The 25,153-nt window shown below is 42.8% G+C and overlaps 1 protein-coding gene across 4 annotated transcripts in view; it reads right to left on the bottom strand.

The window, feature by feature from the left end:
- Nucleotides 1-25,153, bottom strand: part of WDR59 (WD repeat domain 59) — a 114,963-nt gene that overhangs the window by 15,917 nt on the left and 73,893 nt on the right. For 3 of the 4 annotated variants that reach the window (XM_034940707.4, XM_034940709.3, XM_034940708.3), the window contains 9 exons: nucleotides 22,589-22,753; nucleotides 20,305-20,400; nucleotides 19,984-20,140; nucleotides 19,391-19,460; nucleotides 14,427-14,580; nucleotides 10,192-10,248; nucleotides 4,159-4,292; nucleotides 2,967-3,048; nucleotides 187-299 (listed from right to left, as the gene is read on the bottom strand). In XM_034940707.4, coding sequence (XP_034796598.3) covers nucleotides 187-299; nucleotides 2,967-3,048; nucleotides 4,159-4,292; nucleotides 10,192-10,248; nucleotides 14,427-14,580; nucleotides 19,391-19,460; nucleotides 19,984-20,140; nucleotides 20,305-20,400; nucleotides 22,589-22,753 — 1,028 coding nt within the window. The remainder of the gene's footprint in view (nucleotides 1-186; nucleotides 300-2,966; nucleotides 3,049-4,158; nucleotides 4,293-10,191; nucleotides 10,249-14,426; nucleotides 14,581-19,390; nucleotides 19,461-19,983; nucleotides 20,141-20,304; nucleotides 20,401-22,588; nucleotides 22,754-25,153) is intronic. The other variant, XM_003829526.7, reaches the window with a different exon arrangement.

A 25,153-nucleotide genomic window follows, 5' to 3' on the forward strand; every position in this document is an offset into this window, starting at 1 on the left:
TAGTTCTGTCTGCTCTAAGAAGTTTGTTCTGCACAGAAATTATTTCAGCACTGAAAGGAAAGATCCTACTCCTTCCTTTCATTCCTCGGGCCTCTGCACCTTTCTCTTAGGTGGTGACATTTCAAGTGTTTACAGACCAAAAATGGACATCACTCATTTTTCTCATTTTTAGCTCTCAAAACCTACAGGGACTCCAGCAGCTGCCGCCCAAATGGATGTCGAGCCCAGGGTGTTTCCAAATCTGGGTCAGATTTCGGACCAAGGCAAAGATCTGTAGCTACCGTAGCCAGCGACCAAACCTGGACAGATCAAAGAGAAATACAAACTCAAACTGGCAAGGACAAGAACCGAAACCGTGAAGCAATCCCACCTGTCTTCCATATAAAACCTGATGCCTTGCTACATTGGGGGCAGCAAAAGCTGGATCCTTATTGAAATGCATAAGTTTAGGCCCCACTTAGACCTACTGAATCAGTGTTTACATTTTAACCAACTCTTTAGGGGAGTTATGTGCACTCTAAAGTTTGAGAAACACTAGGCTTAAAAATTTTTCATTAAGCAAACTTCAGAGAAATGACACAGTGTAATAATTTCAGTGGGTCATCTACTTAACCACTAACTCATATGACTTTTTATTTTATTTTACTTTTTTGAGACAGAGTCTCGCTCTGTCGCCCAGGCTGGAGTGCCGTGGCACAATCACGGCTCACTGCCACCTCTGCCTCCTGGGTTCAAGCCATCCTCCTGCCTCAGCCTCCCGAGTAGCTGGGATCACAGGCATGTGCCACCACACCTGGCTAATTTTTGTATTTTCAGTAGAGACGGGGTTTTGCCATGTTGGCCAGGCTGGTCTCAAACTCCTGGACTCAAGTGATCCACCTGCCTCAGCCCCAAAAAGTGCTGGGATTACAGGTGTGAGCCACTGCGCCCGGCCTCGCATGACTTTTTAAAATGCTGTTTCATCAGTAAGTTGGGTTGGCAGAGAGGAAAAAAAGGCAGTCTATAACACATTTAAGATCTGTCCCTCTTTACCTAAATAATGAAAGACTTTGTTGCCTTCATTATAAAAGTTTCAGTATCCTCTCTGAAGCTAAAAAGTAACAGTAATAACAATAGGCCAAGACAAAATGGATTTGGCTTTCTTTTTGTTGACACCACATCTGAGGAATACCTCCCCGACTTGAAATCCCATGGGGCCTGGAGCTATTGAGCAGAAACCAATAGCCTCTAAGTGTCTATTAAGTCCAAGGCACAGGCTAAACCCATCATGTCATAAGCAAAGTTCCCACCCCCTCAATACCTTTAAAAATCAAATACGGCGGGCCCTGTGGCTCACGCCTGTAATCTCAGCACTTTGGGAGGCTGAGGTGGGCGAATCACCAGGTCAGGAGTTCGAGACCAGCCTGGCCAATATGGTGAAACCCTGTCTCTACTAAAAATACAAAAATTAGCTGGGCGTGGTGGCACACGCCTGTAGTCCCAGCTACTTGGGAGGCTGAGGCAGAAGAATCTCTTGAACCTGGGAGGCTGAGGTTGCAGTGAGCCGAGATCACGCCCTGCACTCCAGCCTGGGCGACAGAGCGAGACTCTGTCTCAAAAAAAAAAAAAAAAAATCAAATACTATTTTCTGGAAAACCTTTCTCAGTAGCAGCACATCATTGTATGCCCATTAACTTGAAAACATTATACTAGACTCTGAGATGCTCAAAAGAAAGAAGATATGGACTTTGAATCAAGGAGTTTACAATCTAAGGAGAAAGAATAAGCCAACAAAGATACTGAGAAACAGGTCGAGAAGCATTAGGCATGCAAAAACAATGAAATCATGTGGCACCAACATACTTGAAAAATATACAGAAGCTATTGTCGAAAAGGAGAAACTTGAAGTTCACATTCATCTCTATAATCAATAACCTAGTGAACCAGCACTAGAGGAAGTTAATGACTTTCTGGGATGAGATAAGATGTTTACTACCCTGGCTGACAATTTAGCCATGTTATTTCCTCACTGATAATACACATTTCCTGAATGCCTTCAACAGAAATAGTGACTCTTGCATTTACTTCTGCAACTCTTTGCAAAACAGTAAACATATCTTCAACATGAGCATAAAGAGCAAAAAGACTGGGTGTGGTGCCTCACGCCTGTAATCCCAACACTTTGGGAGGCCAAGGCAGAAGGATCACTTGAGGCCAGGAGTTCAAGACTAGCCTGGCCAACATGGTGAAACCCCATCTCTACTAAAAAGTACGAAAATTAGCCGGTCTTGGTGGCATGCATCTATAATCCCAGCTACTCGGGAGGCTGAGGCAGGAGAATCGCTTGAACCTGGGAGGCGGAGGTTGCAGTGAGCTGAGATCGTGCCACTGCACTCTAGCCTGGGCGACAGAGTGAAACTCCGTCAAAAAAAACAAAAACAAAAACAAACCACTGAATGGTGTATTTTAAATGGGCAAATTGCATGGTAGATGGGCTATATCTCAGTTAAGCCGTTTAAAAAAATACAGAGATAGTTTGTTATAATACACTGATATGTTGCTGCAAAGATCAAGAAAATTTAAATATTTGTCATATTAAATCATATTTTAAAACTGAACATCTCTATCTAAAGGAGCACTTTGGTAAATATTTCATAAAATGAAGCATTTTAGAAAGAAGGTACAAATGACAAAGAAATAGACACCCAAGTTTAGCTACACAGCAATCACTGATACTGGAACAGAAAAGAGATGTATAATAAAAAAAATTCATCGATGCTTTAGGACCTTCCCAACTAAGCACCAGGAAGAAAAAATCTCCAGCATTTGGAAAGCCACTCTAACCCTACAGACTGGCAAAGAAAATGGAAAATGAATTCCAAATTAAGACACACACTTTGAAAATGTCATTAAATGCCAATGACAAAGTAAAAACAATTTGCTCCTGAAGAAAAATCCAAATCTCCACCAAAAGGGATGGGCAATACCTGGACGAGATCCTTTCTTCCAACGAGCAAGGCAGAGGCGGCATTCTTCTGACATGTTTCCTGAATATCATTCACATTCAATCTGAAATTTTTTTAAAAGAATTAAACATTTCTTTCTAGTGTAACTTCCCAAATCAATGACTCCCAGTTTAACAAACAGATGAGAACCTGACTCTTTGGTTGTCACTCAAAATGTTTTATTCCGTGTTGGCCTTGGGCCCCCTTTCTATCTGACTCAGAGGAAAAGCTTAACTAGAGCTGAAGCTAATACATCTGTGGGTTCCAGCCTGGGGAACTTGAAATTGCACACCTCTTTAAAGTCAGGAGGGGAGGCCATACTCAAATACCAATTTACCAACCAGCTTTTCTATGGAGTTCCCAAGCCTTGAGGGTTGAATAAAAATGAATTGAAATACATGCGACACTGACTATGGTTCCTAACAGAAAGAGTAGTGTGCTGTGTGTAGACTACAAAGGAAACACTTTCTGTTATGAGTTCGAGTTTAGGAAGAAGCAGGGGAACTACAGGTGGCCTCTGCATGCCAATTACTCACCTCTCACTTCCGTCCAAACAAAAGTAGCCCTGCTTTGTATAACAGCTCTTCTGCTTTGTAAAGTAGCATGCCTTGTACAATACTCCACCCCCTTTGAATGTGGGTGACACCAGTGAATATTGATGGGATATCACTTCTGTGATTATGTTATTAAGCAATTGACTTTGAAGTCACCTACAGAGAGACTATCCTGGGTGGGGCTGACCTCATCAGGTGAGGCCTTAGAGGGAAGGTAAAGCATGTGTGAGCCATTCCTGCTGGTCTCAAGACGAAATTTACAGATGAGTTCTACAGCTGCAAGGGTATGAATTCTGCTGACAACCTGAACAAGCTTGGAAGAGGAGCTTTGCATCGGATGAGACCACTGCCTGGCCAACACCATTTCAGCCTGCTGAGACCCTAAGCAAGGACACAGAAAAGCTGTGTCCAGACTCGCGACCCACAAAAACTGGAAGATAAGAAATGAATGTTGTTGGAAGCTGCTAAGTTTGTGGGAATTTGTCCACAGCAACAGAAAGCTAATACATTGGGCTTTTCCTAAAACTGCTTTTAAAGAAAGGACTCCCACACGCAAAAAAAAAAGTTTTGCTAATCCTGGCTAAATGACGAGTGCAGCAGACTTGAAATTTTGTACTTACATGTACAGCTCTCCCAGCGATTTGTGAACAGGCAGGAGGCAAGCAATATCCTGGATGATGACTTTCCCAGCAGCCTTGATCTGTCGATTGCCAGAGTCTGATCCCTCACGCTTACTTTTCCATCGTCTTGATTTCTAGGGGTAGATGACAGGATGTAACTAATGGGGACTTTGACAAGTGGAAACCAACAATTGCAGAGCTCATCATATTGGGGTCATTGGTAATTTGCACTTTTTAAAAATTACATCATGCCCACAATTATGGGAATCAGCATCTGTAGGAAATAAAAGGATGAGCTCTTGATCCAAAAATCCTAACAGGAAAATAAGCACCTACTGCCAGGCTAGATACATTCTGCAGGTGCTCAAAAACACATATCAGGAAGCCAGGATTAATACATTAATTAATGAATTTGAAAACAGCAAGTAAATAAGTTAGTAAAGGCCACAAAAATGTGGGAGAACAATTTTTAGATTGAATTCAGTCCTAGGTTCAAAATTCCTGCCTGAAACTCATCAAAATTTTTTTCCTTAGGCAGTTTGAACAGGGTTTGTGGAAAATTTATTGCAGACATAGCAGTGTGGGCTCTGCAAACCTTAATCTATATGGTAGGAAAACAGAGAAACTTTGCAGCTTGAGGAGAATTACCCCGTTTTTCTGGCAGACTTGAATTATTTCTAAAAGTGATCGTTCTCAATGTCAAAAATACCTGATTCGAGGGGCTTGGGTAGTAGACATGGAAGATTGTGGGCAAGTATTCCATTTCCCGACGCTTACCTATGGGTGGCTACATGTGTGAGGAGCCTGTATGTGTGAATTGAGAGATGTCCTGAAAAACTTGAATTATCAGAGCACAGCCCCATCTGGAATCTTTAAAATGACAAACCAAGGAGCAGGATTCCATTTTATTGCAGGAAGTTAAAAAGGGGGTCACCAAAGTGATTCAACTAAGGAAGGAGTGACATATTTATTAACAAAAAAAGGCAAAAGGAGCTAGTAAAAAGGCCTCCAATTTGGAATCAGAAAACCCAGATTTCCAGGTCTTACTACTACATGTACTGGCTCAGCAGGACCCTCGGCAAGTTTTTATTTGTTATGAATTTACTCTAAGGCATGTGAATTTGTTTGCTCACTGACAACTTATGGCCAATCATGACCTCTGTTGTTCCAATCTCACAAGATTAATGAGCGTACAATGAAGAGGTAGGGGTGCAAATTAAATGGAAAAGTGTACTCTAGAAACATGTAATTATTATGAATGTATATAAACTCTCAGGAATTTAAATTGGATCATTATTTAGATTACTCACAAATAAATTCATTTTCTGTAAGTGATTTTTATACAATCATTCTTCCATAAAGGGTTTCTGACCACTGATATCCCATTTAATACCTAAAGTTGTCCAATGCATGTAACTTCCTATAGGGTTATCATGTGTCTTGGAACCTACTAAATTCAGGACATGTGGAGTTAGTTCAGGGCAGGTAAATGAAGAAGTTTAGCTGAAGTATCTGTGAACTGTTTATCATCATTTGTAAATGCATGTTACACTATCAATTTGGAACTTTAACCCGTTTGATCTTTTTATTTTTTTTTCTTTTGAGACAGAGTCTCGCTCTGTTGCTGAGGCTGGAGTGCAGTGGTGTGATCTTGGCTCACTGAAATCTCCACCTCCGGGGTTCAGGTGATTCTCCTGCCTCAGCCTCCCGAGTAGCTGGGATTACAGGCATGCACCATCATGCTCAGCTAATTTTTGTATTTTTAGTAGAGACAGGGTTTCACCATATTGGCCAGGCTGGTCTTGAACTCCTGACCTCAAGTGATTCACCCACCTTGGCCTCCCAAAATGCTAAGATTACAGGCGTGAGCCACCACGCCCGGCCCCATTTGATCTTAAGAAGCAGTTCAGTGATTATTTACCATTTATCCATACCCAAGTCATTATTCTGCAATACAAGGGGAAGCTTTATCAATTATTATGGGGTAGCCCTTCCATTCCTACTTGCCCTGGTTTTCTAAAAAATTATGTGCATACACACAAAAGTGCTATCCTTTTAGACACAATCATCCTGACATGGGTGTAAGTAAGGGGAGGATACGTTAAAGAGCAAATAACCTGTCAGAATGGGCTGGAGCCAGGCAGTGTTACTGACCTAAGACAGACGTAGTCACATGTGCACTAAATACTATGGCAGGGCCTGTTTTAGGGAGGGTCATTTAGCCTATGTCTACCCTGCAGTGACAGTGAACAGCACAAGGGGCTTAACGAGAACAGGGAAATTACAAGGTACACAAGCTCATTCACTGTGATTTTCATTCAGGTTTCCAGGACTTTAAAAAGCCCAGGAAACAACACACCCACAGGCCCCACATAATTGGTCATCTCAAGTGAGACTCAGGGCACTGGATTAAAAAAAAATAAAATCTATGCCAGAAAGATTCCACCTAGAATGGAATATGATCCATCTAATTTGGTCTTCTGGATAGGGTGGAAGGCTTCTAAAACACCGATCCAGGCAGTCACTCTGGTTCTTTATTCCAAAAAGAGAATGAGAAGCACTTAAACAACTGAGCAATTCACTATCGTTCAGTTTAACTACACAGCTGAATTGAAGGCCTCAATGAAGGATGAGGTCTACCAGCTTACAGAACACACTGAAAATAACCATGGGCCAAGTGCAGTGGCTCACACCTGTAATCCCACTCTTTGGGAGGCCAAGGCAGGCAGATCACTTGAGGCCAGGAGTTCGAGACCAGCCCAGCCCTGGCCCACATGGTGAAACCCTATCTATACAAAATATACAAAAATTAGCAGGGCATGGTGGCGTGGACCTGTGGTCCCAGCTATTCGGGAGGCTGAAGCAGGAGAATTGCTTGAACCCGGGAGGCAGAAGTTGCAGTGAGCTGAGATCGCGCCCCTGCACTCCAGCCTGGGCGACAGAGCAAGACCCTGCCTAAAAAAAAAAAAAAAAAAAAAAAATTCACAATTTCCTGACCTTTAAAACAAACCTAATAAAAGCATATTATTAATTAAGATTCATATGCCCAAAGCAGTTCATTTGCAAAACAGACTAGCCCATTTGAAATTGACAAATGACACAAGTCCAAGTATACAAATGTTTGACTGAGGACTTACAGTATCAGCTCCTGCTCCTGGATTGCTCATTCTGTGCTAGTATAAGCCTCACTTATGACAGCTCTGTGACGAGGGATACTACTTCCACTTTACAGATGAGGACATGAGGCTTACTCTAGGTCACAGCCATCAGCGCTGAGATTTGAACACAGGCCTGTCAGGCTGCTAAGCTCATTCTTGTTAACTTGATTTTCAGTATATAATTTTATATTAAAAACTAATAAATAAATTCTAAGCTCCCTGTTAATATGGAAATTGCTTGGTCCATTTTTTAATGGATCCATTTCTGCATGAAGGAGATTGGCACTGGATTCCAGCGATGCCTGTCCAGCTCCACCCTTCTACGATGACTCACTTCTTTAGTCACTTTCTGTCAGCATCGTGACTCTGTTCTGCTCAGCCCAAGTGTCTACTGAAGATCTGCAGTTCCTGCAGCTACATGGCTTCACAGCGGGGCAGGCCAGATTCAGACCAAGATGCTGCATTTCAGGCCGGGCACCTCACAGTGTTTAGGCTTTGGGGTTTGTTAGGATTAGGCACATTCAGACAGAAGAAAACTAAGAGTCTAAAGAGATGTCTTAGGGACTCTTCCCCCATTTGCAGCTTTGGATTACAAAGATCAGTAGAAACAAACCTACGTGACCCATCCATACTTGATGCAAATATAGACAGTGGTCTTTGCAACTTTTTGCAATGATTCTTCAATGAATTATGAAAATCACAGTCTGTATTTCCTGGGACTTCTTGAGACACCAGGCTTCTAGGTACTTCTGTTTGATCCGTATTGGATGGATAAGAGGTGCTTTATGAAACCTCACTCAGCTGCCTTTAAGCCTGCCATAAAGGAGGTTCCCCAACAAAGGATCACCCTAATTAGAGTTGCTACCGGAACCAAACTGTAAAAGCAATTACAGGACAGTGCTGTAAATTTTTTTAATCCAGCAAGAAATAACTGCAAAACATTGTCAAAAATCTTTAAGGGGCTGCAAAATACTGTCACTGTCGGTTTTTTATAATGTGTTGGTTAGTGGTTTTTAAACATAAATATCTCCCCTTCAGGCTTCAGGGGTCACTTGGTAATCCTGCCTACTGGCCAATTACTCTAGGGATTCTAATTTAACGAGGCTGTCTAGCTGGAGAGGTGAAATCTCAAATCAGATCAGATACTAGTTGGGGTCTTAGGCCCTTGCTGCTAGCTAATGAGTAGATGGACATCTTTTCAGGGTATTTTCCCCAGTGCTCTGGCAATAAGAACCACTCATGTTCCATCCACATCTCTCCTAAGAAATTTTCCCCTTAATATCTTGCTGGCAATGTTTGGAGTCTCTCTTGTCTCTGCAACTGCCAGGTAATAACATACGGATTTCTTTTATGATCCTCTGGTTCCAGAGCATACTGACACATGAGGCTAAGGTGTGGTTAATCTTTCTGCACTGGGGAAGGGCGCCATGGTCTAAAAGCCCCTGAACCTCCTGCATTGCTCCAGTCCCACTCTGACGGGCTTAAATATGGATACCTCTCTATGCAGTAAAGTTAGTACCTCTGGGAGGAAAAGGATTTGATCCTTTCAATGCTGCATCAATAGAAAATGTCCTGTCCCCACAGATTTCATGAGAAGAAATTGAGGGAAAAGAGACAAAGCAAGACAGACAAATTATTACATGATGAGCACCAGGCTGCCCCTCTGAACAAACCAAGAAGGTGTTCATGGAGTTAAGGCAAAGAGGACAAGGAAGAACGGAGTGGGGGGGGGGGGGGTTGGGGGGCAGGAGGGAGGCATTGGTGCAAATAGCACTGAATGACAACCAATAGCCAGCTTGCGACTGTACCACCAGTGTTACTGCTACGATCAGAGGCAACATTGATGCCACTAAATGGGTTGAATGTAAAAACAGCCCAAGAATAAGCCACCAACTGCTTCGCAGAAACCCCATTAGCAATGCATAATCCGCAGAGCGGGCAGGGAGTCTAAATGAGTCCCTATTTAAATAGCAGTGGGAGCAGGGACTTTTGGACAATCAGTGGAAATTCAGCAGTCGGGTTGGCTGGGACAGGCTTTTGGAAGGTGGCCCCGTTGGTGGCTCCACCTACAAGTTGTTGGCAGCAGTGGTACTTGCTAATCGGGGCTTCTGATTCCAACTGGTTTTCTATGACAAGGCTATAGGATGATTCCCCTGAATATTCTTTATACCAAATGAAATTTATACAAAGCCTCACGGCTGCCTTGCACAGCGTGAGGTCACCTTGGCACTACTGAAACATGAAGGGATGGGAGAGGAAGACAGAAGAGGTGAAATGGCCAATAGGAGTAAGAAAGAAAGAAAAGGAAGAGAGGATGTCCACAGCGGAGGTTTTACTGTCTACACAAAATATTGATGGTAAGGAAAAAAATTTGTTTCAGAAACTTCCCAAAGGATAAAAGCTAGCTTCCGTGTTATGCCAATGAAGCAGGTGGGCACCTCCCTCTGTGAACTAGACCAGGACTGTAAAAGCAGAGACAAAATAGTGGAAGCCTCTTATATCTTCCTCTGCTCCCCCCATGCCAAAGGTAGGCTTTTGAAAGCTCCAAAAAATTACACAAATGCTCCAAGTGAAATTGGGTGAGCTAACGGCTTACAATCAGGGTTCTTTCCAAGAAACCCAGTATTAAGTTTCCTTTGCCAAAAGAGTCCATTCAGGATCCCTGACAATATTAGCCATTTGAAACTCTGTGATTGGACAAGGAGGCAGCCCTTGGTGCCTGAACTCCCCCAAGCAAAAAATTGACTGTTGCTGGTCCTGAAAGCAGCTCGCCTGTCATTTCAGGTTCCTCAAAGCCAGGCAGGTGGCATTTTATTCTTGGGCCTCGGGTAGAGACAGGATTAGTTAAGGAGAGCATTTGCACAGCGCACAGTACCGGGAAGTCGTTAATTGCTTGTATGGACCAACGCCGCCGGGCAGAGCGAGGAGACATCTGTGCATGAAAACGTTACACCCAGGAGGAGGGAAGAAAAACACCAAGAAAATTAAAAGGGAAAAATATAGAATAAAATGAAAGCTTCCCACACATCCGATGGATTCAAATGTACCATAATACACTGTACAGTTGGGATTGGAACGACTAAAAAATCTGAACCTAAGCACAGCGGAATTCGGCTTCCCTCACCTCCCTCCCACCCCATCACACTCCAAACACAGCTTCAATTTCATTGTTCTTTTAGTCACATTTCAAGGTATATGGAGGCTGACATCAACACAGTTCTGACAAAGGAACTACAAATAGGTTTGAGGAACACTAACACACACTGAGATCATTGTGCAAGTGGAGAAATAGGCAGAAGCCTGTTTTCCCCTGTAGTAGGTAACAAGGAGAACATATATTGAGAGCACATACTCATTCCTAAAAAGAAGACATTCTTGAATAGGCTCAATACCAAATTTTTTCTGGTAAGTGTTTGGGGGGTGATGAGGGAATTGGGTGTCTTGACATTGGGCCGGCAGGACTATCTTCAGAGTGACACCATGGGGAAATGGGAACCCTGGAGAAACGGGGGGAAGAAAGGGGCTAATGCTGAGGAGAGACCTTCTTGAAAGCACCTTCGCTAACAATATGAGTATCTGTTTACGGAGATCAGAAATTATTCTATTAACTTAAAGATCTCTCTAGTTATTTACATGAGAGCTATTTAAGTAACATAAACTAAAGCAAGAGTGGGAGGTTGCAACAATGTTTAAATGTATGCAAGGCAATACCTAAAGCTTAGCCTAAGTTCTGGGCCTTCTGATCTACCCTAGGAATGAACAACATTTCATCAGCTATTAAGAGTTGGTTCACTTGTCAAATGAATGTTAGCAATTTGATGGCTTTTGAGGCGTCACACGTTTTAAAATTTTTAGGAGCCAACCTTGGCATTCCATCTACAGAATATTTGGGTGAACATAACAATATAACCTAAGTAGGGCAGGTTAAAAACACACAAAGCCACAAGAGAAACAAACAATAATCTCTAAATGGCTCTAAAAGATGTTTTGTTATCTCAAAAATACACTACACTGGGCCGGGCGCAGTGGCTCACACCTGTAATCCCAACACTTTGGGTGGTCAAGGCAGGTGGATCACCTGAGGTCAGGAGTTCGAGACCAGCGTGGCCAACATGGTGAAACCATGATTAGCCGGGCATGGTGTTGGGCACCTGTAATCCCAGCTACTTGGGAGGCTAAGGCAGGAGAATCGCTTGAACCCGAAGGCAGAGGATGCAGTGAGCAGAGACCGCGCCTTTGCACTCCAGCCTGGGCAACAAGAGCAAAATGCTGTCTCCAAACAAAAAACAAAAAAACTCTATACTGGCTGGGTGAGATGGCTCATGGCTATAATCCCAGCACTCTGGGAGGCTGAGGTGGGAGGACTGCAAGAGCCCAGGAGTTTGAGACCAGCCTGGGCAACATAGCAAGACCTCATCTCTACAAAACACAGACCAAAAAAAGCCCCCAAACCAAAAACCCACTATACTTCCCTCATTGCTATGCCTTAAGGCAGTCACATTCCATTCTGTTACTCTCACTCATTTAAAGCTCTCAGGGGCAGAGATCTACCACGGAATAAAAATATGTAGGAGAAAAATTTGGGCTAAAAATGAAGACCTAAACACAGAGAAATCCAGCCTGGGCAACATAGCGGGACCCCAGCTCTATAAAAATATTTGTTTTTAATTAACTGGGTGATGTGGTGTACTCTTGTAGTTCTAGCTACTCAGGAGGCTGAGGTGGAAGGATCACTCGAGCCCAGGAGTCTGAGGTTGCAGTGAGCCATGTTCACACCACTGCACTCTAGCCTGGGCAATGGGCAACAGAGTGAGGCCCTGTCTCTTAAAAAAAAAAAAAAAATTCCAAAACCACAAAACACAAACAGAAATTTAGTAGACTGGAATCATTTCCAGAACAAAAGCAACAAAAGCGACATCATTTGACATGTGAAACTAGGCAGCTGAGGATTAGAAAATGCTCCTCAAGGATTATCAACCTTTGTAAGGGAGGTAAACCTTTGTAAGGGAGGTAAGATATCATGGCCATATCACGCTTATGTAATTCCCCCCTTGGCCCCTACATAAACGGGATGGATGTGAACAAACTTCAAGGAGAGAGAAATTTATGTCAAATTCATCACAAAATGACTGACTTATTCATTTTTATCTTGTTAACCTATTAAGTTGAACCACATGAATCTTTGTTTAGGTCAAAAATGGTCAAATATCAGCAATTTCATATGATTTAAGCCAATAATCCAAGGTTTCTGAGGTTCCTGAAATGTTCTATTTCTTGACCTGTGTGATTATTAATTCACTGAACTATACATGACTTTGATTTGTGAACTTTTCTGTATTTGGTATATATCAATATAAGAGTTTCATATGAAATTATAATCAAAGCATCACCCCAGTTTATTTGGTCACTATTTGAAATAAAACATAAAAGGCCACTTACTATGTCTATTATGGGGCTCGAACCGCCCACTTTCTGTGCAGAACAGAACACTGGGAACCACCCCAAACTGAAATTTCACAACTCTTCTCCACTCCCCTGCAGATACGATCAGATATTCTCTGATGAGAGAATTATCCACGTGCTCTTGGTTCCTCTTTATAATTACGGTGTTTGCAGTAAAAAAGGCCATACCATCAAAAACATGGACACAGGCTTAAAAGAGGCCTCATCTTGGAACTGGAGTTATTTTGATTAGAGTGGGCTTTACATACCCCCACAAAGTGAAAATTACTAGTCAATCTATTCTGCCCAATCTGAACCCAAGCATGGGTGGCACGCGACACAAACTGGAGAGGAATTCAGAACTGCCTCTTGGACTGAAAGATCTCCTTGACCTGGACCTGACACTAAAGAAAACCCCACATGTACCCAACCATGAGCCTGGCTTTCATCTCAACAAAATGTCTTAGTTCCAACCTGTTTATCAAATCATCTCTCCAGTTACCTGCAAACATGTGGGAAAAAAGAACTAACAATTTTGAATGGAAAGGACTTGGAGATGATATAGATTAGTGGGTGTTCCAAGGAGGTCTGTACTAGCCAAGTGGGCAGAATTCCATCAGAGATGTGAGGAAGGGGACTATAGGAAAGTGTCCAGAAAAAAAAAAAATCATTTTCCCTATTCAACTAAATGGTTTTGCTCAAGACTGGTCTGGTCTCAAACACCAGTTGCTGCCACTCATTTTAGTCACATACAACCCTAAAATAAAGTCAGAGATGGTCAACTCTCAGTGAAAACCAAGAAGGTTGGACATTCTACTGCAATTGAACTGAAGGAACTTCTAATACTTCCTAGAAATGGGTGTTTTGTCCAAAATAATTCAATTTTTAAAAAACAAATATTAATTACAATCCATTATTTCCCACTGAGCGAGAGATAACAACAAAGAATTCCTAAGGACTGAGTTTGTGCAGTGCTCAGTGGTAACTCTGTTTAAAACATCATGTCAGCTAAAAGTCTGTTTAAGCCAGACCTGCAATCTGTCAACACAGAAAGCTTTCTCTGCCAACATTCTCTACATGGTTGGCACCAAAGGTTTCTGACAGCTTAATGATAACTACTTTAGGGACAATGAGTTATTTAAGAAACTAGGCACATAAGGACAAGCTCAGGTGATTTTTGTATCATCTGGTCCACTCAGATAGGTATTTCCATGTAGACTTAGTATAAAAAAAAAAACAAAAAACCTTTCAGACATTAACTTTAAGACTTCTCACAACCATCAAGTTCCAAATATATTGAGATCCCAAGACTTCAGAGGCATCCCTTAATTTGCTGACAAACATCAGAATACCATGGAAGACTTGAAGCTAAGGTATTCTACCCTGAAATAATGGGAATCAACTCAGGGAGTGGAGATTACAAGGACAAGGCTAAATGGGGAGTAAAGATTATGGACCATAAGAACTGCCCCCCGACCTATACACACACAATTTATAGCAGGTAAAACCAACTGAAAGGAACAAAGCAATGACTTTCTTGAACAAACTGATTATGAAAGTGAAAGGCTACAGGGTGATTACTAATCTAGCTGCTGCGCCAGGCAGGAGATGAGGAACAAGAATCCAGGAGAAGGGGTAAGAATCAAAGGCTGCGGCTCTGGCACTTACCCGCTCCTTGTAGTAGAAGGAGCTGATGGAGACCTGCTCTTTCTCGCTGCGAGTGGGGCTCCCACTGTATAAACGAAGGTTCCCAGGGGCCTCTGTGCGGATCTTCATGGGCGCGATCAAGCCAGTGTGATAAGCAGACAAGGCTGAGAGAGATCTGTAGTTGAAAATGATAATTATCCACACTGGCTGCAGTCCTGTCATATTTCCAAGTGGTGCTATTCTTAGCACTTGATACCAACAGGAGAAGACAAAATGAGAAGATGGAAACTCCAGAAAAAGAAGTCAAAAAAACTTTTAACACTGAAAAATGCTTTATCTGCAGAAGCATAGAATGCTTCTATGATTACAGACATAAAAAATTCAAAGGAATCTACAAACTACTAGAATAAGTGAATTTGAATACAAGGTCAACCTACAAATATCTACTATAGTTCTATCAATTAGAAACAAATATTTGGAAAATAAATATTTTAAAAGCTCATTTATAGTAGCATTAAAACACGTCAAATACCTAGGAATAAATTTAATTTTTGAAAATGTGCGTGAAAATACAAAATGTTGATGAGAGAAATTAAAGGAGACATACAACGATGGAGAAATATACCACGCTAGTGGATTGGAAGAGTCCATATTCTTAAGACATCAATTTTCTCTAAATTGATCTACAGAGTCAACAAAATTCCAATCAAAATACAAGCAGGCTTTTTAGTAGGAACTAATAAGTTGATTTTATAATTTTATTTAAAGACCTAGAACAGCCAACCTGAACTAAACAAGAATAATATAATTGGAGGACTTGACCTATCAGATTTAAACACTTAACTATAGAAAAGTACATTATGAATGTAGTGTTGGCATAAAGGATAAATAGATCAAAGGAAAAAAGAGAGTCCAGAAAGACCACAAATATATGGTCTATTGATGTTCACCAAGGCATCAATACAAATTCAACAAAGAAAGGAAATCTTTTCATAAATGGTGCTAGAACAACTATTTTTCTCTACAAAATAAAACAAACTTTGACCCCTTAACTCACATTACATGCAAAAATTAATTTGAAATGGATCACAGACCTCAAATAAGGAATTTAAATCTATAAAGCTTTCATTTTTATTTATTTTTCTATAAAGCTTTTAAAAGAAAACACAAGGCCAGGTGCGGTGGCTCACGCCTATAATCCCAGCACTTTGGGAGGCCAAGGCGGGCAGATCACCTGAGGTCGGGAGTTCGAGACCAGCCTGACCAACGTGGAGAAACCCCGTCACTACTAAAAATGCAAAATTAGCCAGGCGTGGTGGCGCATGCCTGTAATCCCAGCTACTCGGGAGGTTGAGGCAGGAGAATCACTTGAACCCGGGAGGCGGAGGTTGTGGTGAGCTGAGATTGCGCCATTGCACTCCAGCCTGGGCAACAAGAGCGAAACTCTGTCTCAAAAAATAAAAAATAAAATAAATAGGCCGGGCACGGTGGCTCACGCTTGTAATCCCAGCACTTTGGGAGGCTGAGGCAGGCAGATCACGAGGTCAGGAAATTGAGACCATCCTGGCTAACATGGTGAAACCCCGTCTCTATTAAAAAATACAAAAAATTAGCCAGGCGTGGTGGCGGGCGCCTGTAGTCCCAGCTACTCGGGAGGCTGAAGCAGAAGAATGGCATCAACCTGAGAGGTGGAGCTTGCAGTGAGCCGAGGTTGCGCCACTGCACTCCAGCCTGGGCAACAGAGCGAGATTCTGACTCAAAAAATAATAATAATAAATAAAAAATAAAAAAATAAAATAAATAAAATTAAAAAGTGATAAACTGGACATCATCAAAATTAGGAAAATTTGCTCATTGAAAAACATTAAAGAGGGAGAAAGACAAGCCACAGATTAAGAGAAAATCAATACATACATCTAGCAAAGAATTTGCAACCAAAATAGATAACAACCAGTAACAAATAAGATACAGTTCCCCCAAAATGGGCAAAATACTTAACAAGCACATCACAAAAAAAGATACCCAAATGGTCAATATGCACACAGAAGCTGCTCGACATCATTCATCATCAACATGGAAATGCAAATTAAAACCACAGTGAGACGGCCGGGCGCGGTGGCTCACGCCTGTAATTCCAGCACTTTGGGAGGCCGAGGCAGGCAGATCACGAGGTCAGCAGATCGAGACCATCCTGGCTAACACGGTGAAACACGGTCTCTACTAAAAATACAAAAAATTAGCCGGGCGTGGTGGCGGGCGCCTACAGTCCCAGCTACTCGGGAGGCTGAGGCAGGAGAATGGTGTGAACCCGGGAGGCGGAGCTTGCAGTGAGCTGAGATCCAGTCAATACACTCCAGCCTGAGTGACAGAGCAAGACTCCGTCTCAAAAAAAAAAAAAAAAAAAAAAACCCACAGTGAGATACTAGGACACTCACAACACAATGGCTAAAGTTGAAAGGACTAGCAATACCAAGTTTTGGAGTGGATACAGAGCAACCAGTGCTCTGAAACATTGCTAGTGACAGGGTAAATGGCACAACCACTGTGCATAAACTTTTGGACAATTTCTCAAGTTAAAAATACATCTATCTGATGACTGAGGAATTCTGCTCCTCAGGTGCAGAAATTAATATACAAGTCTTTTTATGAACATATGTGTCCAGGTTTGCTCATAATTGCTGAAAACTGGAAAGGATGCAAATATCTATCCACAGGACAACGAATAAACAAACTGTGTTGCATTCATACAATGGACCTACTGACACATGCAGCAATGTGGATCAATGTCAATAACATTAAGTTGAGCAAAGTAAGCCAGACATAAAACAGGTCATGCCACACTATTCCACTTCAATGAAGTTCAAGAACAGGCAAAACTACGATGACAGAAGTCAAGAGAGTGGTGTCCTCTGGGTGCTGAAGGGCGGGGAAAAGGGACTGGGAACCTTTGTGGGTGAGGACAATGTTCTATATCTTGATATGAGTGTTGGTCACCAAGCTGTACACTTCATATTTGTGTATTGTAAACTATCTCAGTAAAGGACTGTCAGTGGGAAAACATTCTAATAGGAACATTTTCCCCTCCAATCCAAAGTCCAGATACAGTTATTCCTTCTTTCCCTTTGAGAATACAGGACTGTTTTCTACTCCAATAAGGAATCGGGTGTAATGTAGGTGTTCCCTAGTACTGAACCCCAGTTCCCATGGGGCCCAGGTCACATCTGCCCAGGTTACTGCAGAGATTGGCCATCTCTTGGCAAAACAGCAGTGTCTGCTCACACAGTTCTCTCATCCAGTTCTCTCTCTTTCTTGTTAGCTCAGCTATTCATTCATAACTGATATGGTTAGGCTTTGTGTCACCACCCAAATCTCATCTTGAATTGTAATCCCCACAATCCCCACATGTCAAGGGAGGGACACAGTGGGAGGTGATTGGATTATGGGGGCAGCGTCCCCCATGCTGTTCTCATGATAGTGAGTGAGTTCTCATGAGATTTGATGGTTTTATAAGATCTGACAGTTTCTCCTTCACATATACACTCTCTTTCTCCTGCCGCCATGTAAGAAGTGCCTCTTCCCCTTCCGACACGATTTTAAGTTTCCTGAGGCCTCTCCAGCCATGTGGAACTGTGAGTCAATTAAACCTCTTTTCTTTATAAATTACCCAGTCTTGGGCAATTCTTACAGTGTGAGAATGGACTAATACAATGTCTATGCTGATTACACTGTATCCAGCGCCTTCAGGGGTTTGCAGCAGGGAGGTTTGCAACTTATTATATCTTGGTCACCAGACTGCAGAACCAGAAGTCTACTGTATAATCCTAAAGCTTTAAAAACCAGTAATCGAAACAGGAAACACGGAGCACTTCCAATGTACCAGGTGGTGTTTTAAACATTTTTAGAGGGACTTAATCTTCCCAGCAACTGCAGGTGGTAAGTGCTATGATGATCCCCATGTTACTGTTGAAGGAACTGAAGCTGAAGTTTAGATAACTTGCCCAAGGTCATAAAATGACAGGGCCAAAATTTGGATCTGGGCACGTTGGCTCTGAAGTCTATATTCCTATCTGCTACAATAGATTGCCTATAAAGAAAAACTTTTTTTAACGCACAGAAAAATAATGACTAGACAGAAACATGTTGTGTTGTTAAACATGATTCTCCCTAAAACAGGGAAAATGAAAAGAAGGGCTTTTGCATTGTAATTTAAAACTTCCAGGCTGGGCATGGTGGCTCACACCTGTAACCCCAGCACTTTGAGAGGCTGAGGCAGGTGGATCGCTTGAGCTCAGGAGTTTGAGACCAGCCTGGCAACACTGCAAAACCCTATCTCTACAAAAAATCATAAAAATTAGCCAGACATGGTGGTGCACACCTGTAGTCCCAGCTACTTGGGAGGCTGAGGCAGGAGGATCACTTCAGCCAGAAGGCAGAGGCTGCTATAAGCTATGATCATGCCACTGCACTCCAGCCTGGGTGACAGCCAGATCCTGTCTCAAAAAAAAGAAAAAAGAAAAAAACTTCCACGTTTGTGTTTTCACAATGTACTACTTATGGAATGTTTTAAAATTACATATTGTTTGGTAATATTAGAAGTGGCATATTAGTGTTGTGAAACTACAGATGGTCTTTTGTTATTTTTCCAGTTTTATTTAATGTTAGTTAAATTGAATAATAAAATAATTAAAAACAAATAATAATATGCTAGCAATAGGGGAAAGGCACATTTAAAAAGAATTTGCCTTGTTTTGACAATAGCTTTTATCAAGCTACCTCTTCTAATGGTTTGGTAATAACCATATAGCAGAAATCACAGCTTTTTTGCAATTTAATTGACTTCAATCTTTCTCAAATAAATCTTACAATGGGAGTTTACTGAAGAACTGAAATGTACTGTCCAAAAGCAAACTCAGTGGTCCTTCCCAGGTCTCTGGCCACTTCTGGCCCCGGGAACGTAGAGCGGCTTCTGCATCTCCCGGACTCACCTCGGAGTAGGCTCTGTGGGAGACACCGCCCGATGCATCGTCATAGGCCTTGTGAAATACACCAGGTAACCTAAAGGAGGAGACATCACATGAGCCATCAGTGTCAACAAGCTGGACGTGGGAAATCCTGAGGCAGGACTGGCCAGTCTTTCTTCTATCTCTGTACACCTGAGGGTAAGACACATTTTCATAAGCTGCAAGACTCATGACTGCAGTGATCCTTACCAGGAACAAAGGTCAGCACTCCAGGGTCCAGGAGAGAGGATGTATGTGGACTGGGCAGAGTCATCAGCGGGACTCTAAGCCTCCCTACCAGGCGACTGCCCCCTGCTAAGAATCAGGGCTCTGAGTAAAGACTCAAATCCAAGCTCATCAGAATGAAGAAAGTTAAGACCACCATTCTGGTGCACACTCTTAGGATAAGTCCACAGATACCGACTGGGCCTCAGACCCTGCCACGTTATCATGAAAGTCTCGTTTGAGTTCTCGGGAGTAAAAGCAAACATTTTCTGATGAAGATGTTTATACAGAATCTATGACATTCTTAGCTGCTCCCTCTCAAAATCTAGAATCAAAGAACCAAAGAGACCCACCTGCTCCGCAGAACCTGGCCCCAGAAGTCCTAGGAAAGGGAATGTTGGCGTCCTGGTATGACCCGTAAGCCGTGGTCACCCGCGCAAACGTCGGTAAGGGGGGTGTGACAGAGTTGGGGAGTGCAAACGGGTTGCTGGAAGCGCTGTCTTCCTGGTTCTGAAATTTAAAAATCCACAAGCTAAAAACCACAACCTGTCTTAAAGCTGAATTACAAAATAAAGACCAAGTATGACAAAACCAGAAAACCCATGATTTTAGGGAGAAAGAAATGAAACAAAACACCAAAGCCTAAGTTGGTATGACAGTTTCATGCTTCCCACCACAAAGGACTCGAGGCAGGAGACGAGCTGGCGCAGGCAGGGCTCCAGGCAGCTCTGGCCACGCTTCACTTTCTGCAGGGCTGTGTCCTTCAGGATCTAGAAAAGGCCCAAAACACAGTCAAGAAGAGGAACACATTTCTCTGGCTTTTTTTTTTTTGTTTTTTTTTTTTTTTTGAGACAGAGTCTGTCTTTGTTGCCCAGGCTGGAGTGTAGTGGTACGATCTCGGCTCATTGCAACCTCTGCCTCCCGTGTTCAAGTGATTCTTGTGCCTCAGCCTCCCGAGTAGCTGGGACTATAGGCACCCACCACCATGCCTGGCTAATTTTTGTATTTTTAGTAGAGAAGGGTTTTCACCATGTTGGCCAGGCTGGTCTTGAACTCCTGACCTCAAGTGATCTGCCCATCTCGGCCTCCCAAAGTGCTGGGATTACAGACATGAGCCACTGCGCCCGGCCCTGATTGGCTTTTCTTCTGCAAAGTGGTCAGACACAAGGGTGATGTTGGGAGCCAGGTGCATGGTTAAGTTAAGGCTTCCAACACAGTGTAATAATCTAATTTCTACCTCTGCCGAGGTTAAAACAGGTTAAAACGTCAGTACCTTAGAAGTAATACTCACTGGCCTGGATTGAAATTGCTCTCAGTGATATAAGACAAGAGGAATGGATTTCACTTCAGTGAAAACTATAATGTATATTTTTTGTCCTTCAAAAGTATAAATCCTAACACTTTAAACCCATTTATGCCTAATGTTCCATTATTGGAACACTAAGCTTGTGGGAGTTATTTATATTCTACTGCTGAGTCATCGCCAAGGTCTGATTTTTCTTTTGCTTTTTTGAGAAGGAGTGTCGCTCTTACTGCCCAGGCTGGAGTGCAATGGCATGATCTCCGCTCATTGCAGCCTCCGCCTCCCGGGTTCAAGCCATTCTCCTGCCTCAGCAGTCTCTGTTGCCCAGACTGGAGTGCAGCCACGTGATCTTGGCTCACTACAACCCCCACCTCCTGGGTTCAAGTGATTCTCCTGCCTCAGCCTACCGAGTAGCTGGGAATACAGGCATGCGCCACCACGCCTGGCTACTTTTTGTATTTTTAGTAGACATGGGGTTTCACCATGTTGCCCAGGCTGGTCTTGAACTCCTGACCTCAGGTGATCTACCTGCCTCAGCCTCCCAAAGTGCTGGGATTACAGGAGTGAGCCACCGCACCCGGAAAAGGTCTGATTTTTCACACACGAAAAAGTTTGCAACTTAATCGTATCATTTTATACTAACAGAAAAATCTATCTTTTTTGTATGTCCAAACTAGGCAACGGCATATTCAGATTCCAAGTTTAACATGTCAAATACCACAAGATCTGAGTTACTGGCATTTCAGAGGTCCTTAAGCCACTTGAAAATTTCCTGGTTCCATGTGATACCCCCAACAAGGTGGAACAATCAAGTGTTCACGACCCAAACTGGACAAAAAATGAGCAACATTCAGGTTGGCCTGGGTTTGTCAGAATACTTCAGTCCCTTCACTTGTGACACTGCTCAGACTGAACGGGTACGAAGAGGCTCATGGGGCTTTGTCATGGAGATTCCACCTGATTTGCTCTGGATGAACTGATGCATTAAATCTCTGAATCTGCGGAATTAAACACAGATGCCAGGCTGTGGTGCCTCCATCTGGACACCTACTGTGCAGCTAGCCAGCCTATCTCTAGGATAACACCAGCTCCTTCTATGGGATAAAATTTTTTTTATGACCTTACATATTTTTTTTCTAATTATAAAGTATCTTTTAGCTTCAGAATACATCTTGCTTGTTGTTTTCAGGTAAATGAAATTGGACTGCAGGGCTCCTAACCTGGGCTGCTAAATGAAATTGGACTGCAGGGCTCCTAACCTGGGCTGCTAAATGAAATTGGACTGCAGGGCTCCTAACCTGAGATGAATGCATAGCATTAATGAGATCTGTGGGCAGATTCTATGCACTTCACATATTTATAGGCAATATTTCTCAAATCATATGCAATCATTGTGCAGATTTTTCTGAGGAAGGGCCCATAATTTTCATTAGACTTCAAAGGAAGTCTATGACCCAAAAAAGGTTAAGAACCACTGCTCTGATGTTTTCTGCACAAAGTAAATGGCAAGTTCAGAGGTTACGTTGCTAATACTAGTGTGTGTATGAAACAGATGACTTCCAAATCTCATCTACTGGAGTTTTCATTCTTCTTTACTAATCCATCTAGACAATGATGCAGAACAGCAAGGAGAATTTGGGAACTCAGACCCCCACCTTCAGCAGCTTAGCTTTCATGGTGGATGTGATGGTTGTGGGGTTAATAAACTGGAAGGAAGGGGCGGCGTTGTTTGGGTACTGCGCAGGGAACTTCACCAGCATCTTGACACGATGGTTGCTGCAGTGCACAGACACTGTGCAGCTCCTGTCTGCCGCATCCATCTGCAAGAGACAAATCCACAATTGCTGTAGAAGCAAACCATAAAGCGTCTTTCGATGCAAGCGCATTTAACTGAACGCTCCATGTTCCTGGTAATTGAGTGAAGGGAAAGAGTCTACAAAGACAAATGTGTGTGGAAGACAATTCATTTTCAAAAAGATTCTTAAATTTTCATACCAGATTCTTAAAATTTTCATACCAATGGAATAGCTCAAAGTTGCCAAGACCAGCTCGGTCGGGGTGACCCTAAACCAGCAGTGCTAGAGGAATTAAAGACACATACACAGAAATATAGAGGTATGGAGTGGGAAATCAGGGGTCTCACAGCCTTCAGAGCTGACAGCCTTGAACAAAGATTTACCCATGTATTTATCCATAGCAAGCCAGTGATAAGCATTGTTTCTATAGATTATAGATTAACTAAAAGTACTCCTTATGGGAAACAAAGGGATGGGCCGAAATAAAGGGATGGGCTATGGCTAGCTATCTGCAGCAGGAGTATGTCTTTAAGGCACAGATTGCTCATGCTATTGTTTGTGGTTTAAGAACGTGTTTAAGCGGTTTTCTGCCCTGGGTGGGCCAGGTGTTCCTTGCCCTCATTCCGGTAAACCCACAGCCTTCCAGCGTGGGCATCACCGCCATCATGAACATGTCACAGTGCTGCAGAGACTTTATGGCCAGTTTATGGCCAGATTTGGGGGAGGGGGGGCCTGTTCCCAACATGTCCCCCTTCTTTGATTTGCAAAGTGATAAAAGCAAAGGCAGCTTTGTCACGGTGAGCTACTTCTTGCAGGAGTCAAGATCCACATCTGCAGACTATACAAAGACAAACAACACAGAGGGTCAGTTTATGGCCAGATTTCAGGGGGCCTGTTCCCAACACAAAGTATTCTTTTTTTTTTTTTTTGAGACAGGGTCTCACTTTGTCACCCAGGCTAGAGTGCAGTGTGGCACAATCTCAGCTCACTGCAACCTCCACCTTCTGGGTTCAAGTGATTCTCCCACCTCAACCTCCCAAATACTGGGACTACAGGCCACCATGCCCAGCAAATCTTTGTTTTGTTGTTGTTGTTGTTGTTGTTTTGCTTTTTGTGTTTTGGTAGAGATGGGGTTTCGCCATGTTGGCCAGGCTGGTCTCAAACTCCTGACCTCCAGTGATCTACCCACCTTGGCCTCCTAAAGTGCTGGGATTACAGGCATGAGCCACCACGAAGTTCAAAGTATTCTGACTTTAACAAAGCTTCCTCCCTCCCAAAGCTGTGGGGTAGACTGAAACTTGTTATATTTACTTTGAGATGGGAAAATAAAGCAGGAAGAAGTTAAATACCAGACTCAACTTAAAAAGTGCTCCTGGGAAAATCCGTAGGGGAAGAAAGTAGATTCGGGATTGCCAGGGGCTGAGGGAAGGGGAAATAGGGAGTGACTACTCATGGGTATGGGGTTTCTTCTGGGAATGATGAATATGTTCTGGAATCAGACAATGGTAATGGCTGTACAACTTTGTGAATATACCCACAACAGCCAGATTATATACTTTAAAAAGGGGAATTTTGGCTGGGCACAGTGGCTCACGCCTGTAATCCCAGCACTTTGGGAGGCCAAGGTGGGCAGATCAACTGAGGTCAGGAGTTCGAGGCCAACCTGGCCAACATGGCAAAAACCCCATCTCTACTAAAAATACAAAAAAAAATTAGCTGAGCGTGGTGGCGTGCGCCCATAATCCCAGCTATCTGGGAGGCTGAGGCAGGAGAATCGCGTGAACCCGAGAGGCAGAGCCTGCAGTGAGTCACGGTAGCACCACTGCACTCCAGTCTGAGCGGACAGAGCAAGGCTCCATCTCAAAAAAAAAAAAAAAGATGAACTTTATACTGTGGGAATTATATCTCAATAATTTTTTTAAAGTACTCTCGAAGAAAGGAATCAAGATCTTAAACTAGATCACTAGGTATCCACACTGTCCTCAAATGGGACAAAGGGAGTATAAACTGACTTGATATAGATCACTAATTAAGCAAAGAATCCTTTATATCTTTTCATTTCTTGTGTTGCCAACTAGAGACAGCAGCTGGAGTAAAGAGAAAAGAACCACATGTGGCAAATCTGGAGACCGGGATTCACATGTTGTTTCTTCCACCAAATAGCTGCTGACCTTGGACATTTCTTCTCTTGATGTCTCCGTTTCCTCAGCTGTAAAGTGAGGCTAAAACCACTTACAGCAGACTTTTTTTTTTTTTTTTCAAGACGGAGTCTTGCTCTGTCGCCAGGCTGGAGTGTAGTGATGTGATCTCGGCCTCACTGCAAGCTCTGCCTCCTGGGTTCAAGCGATTCTCCTGCCTCAGCCTCGTGAATAGCCGGGACTACAGGCGCACGCCACCATGACCAGCTAATTTTTGTATTTTTAG

Source organism: Pan paniscus, chromosome 18 (genome assembly GCF_029289425.2).
Source record: "Pan paniscus chromosome 18, NHGRI_mPanPan1-v2.0_pri, whole genome shotgun sequence".
Classification (NCBI taxonomy): domain Eukaryota; kingdom Metazoa; phylum Chordata; class Mammalia; order Primates; family Hominidae; genus Pan; species Pan paniscus.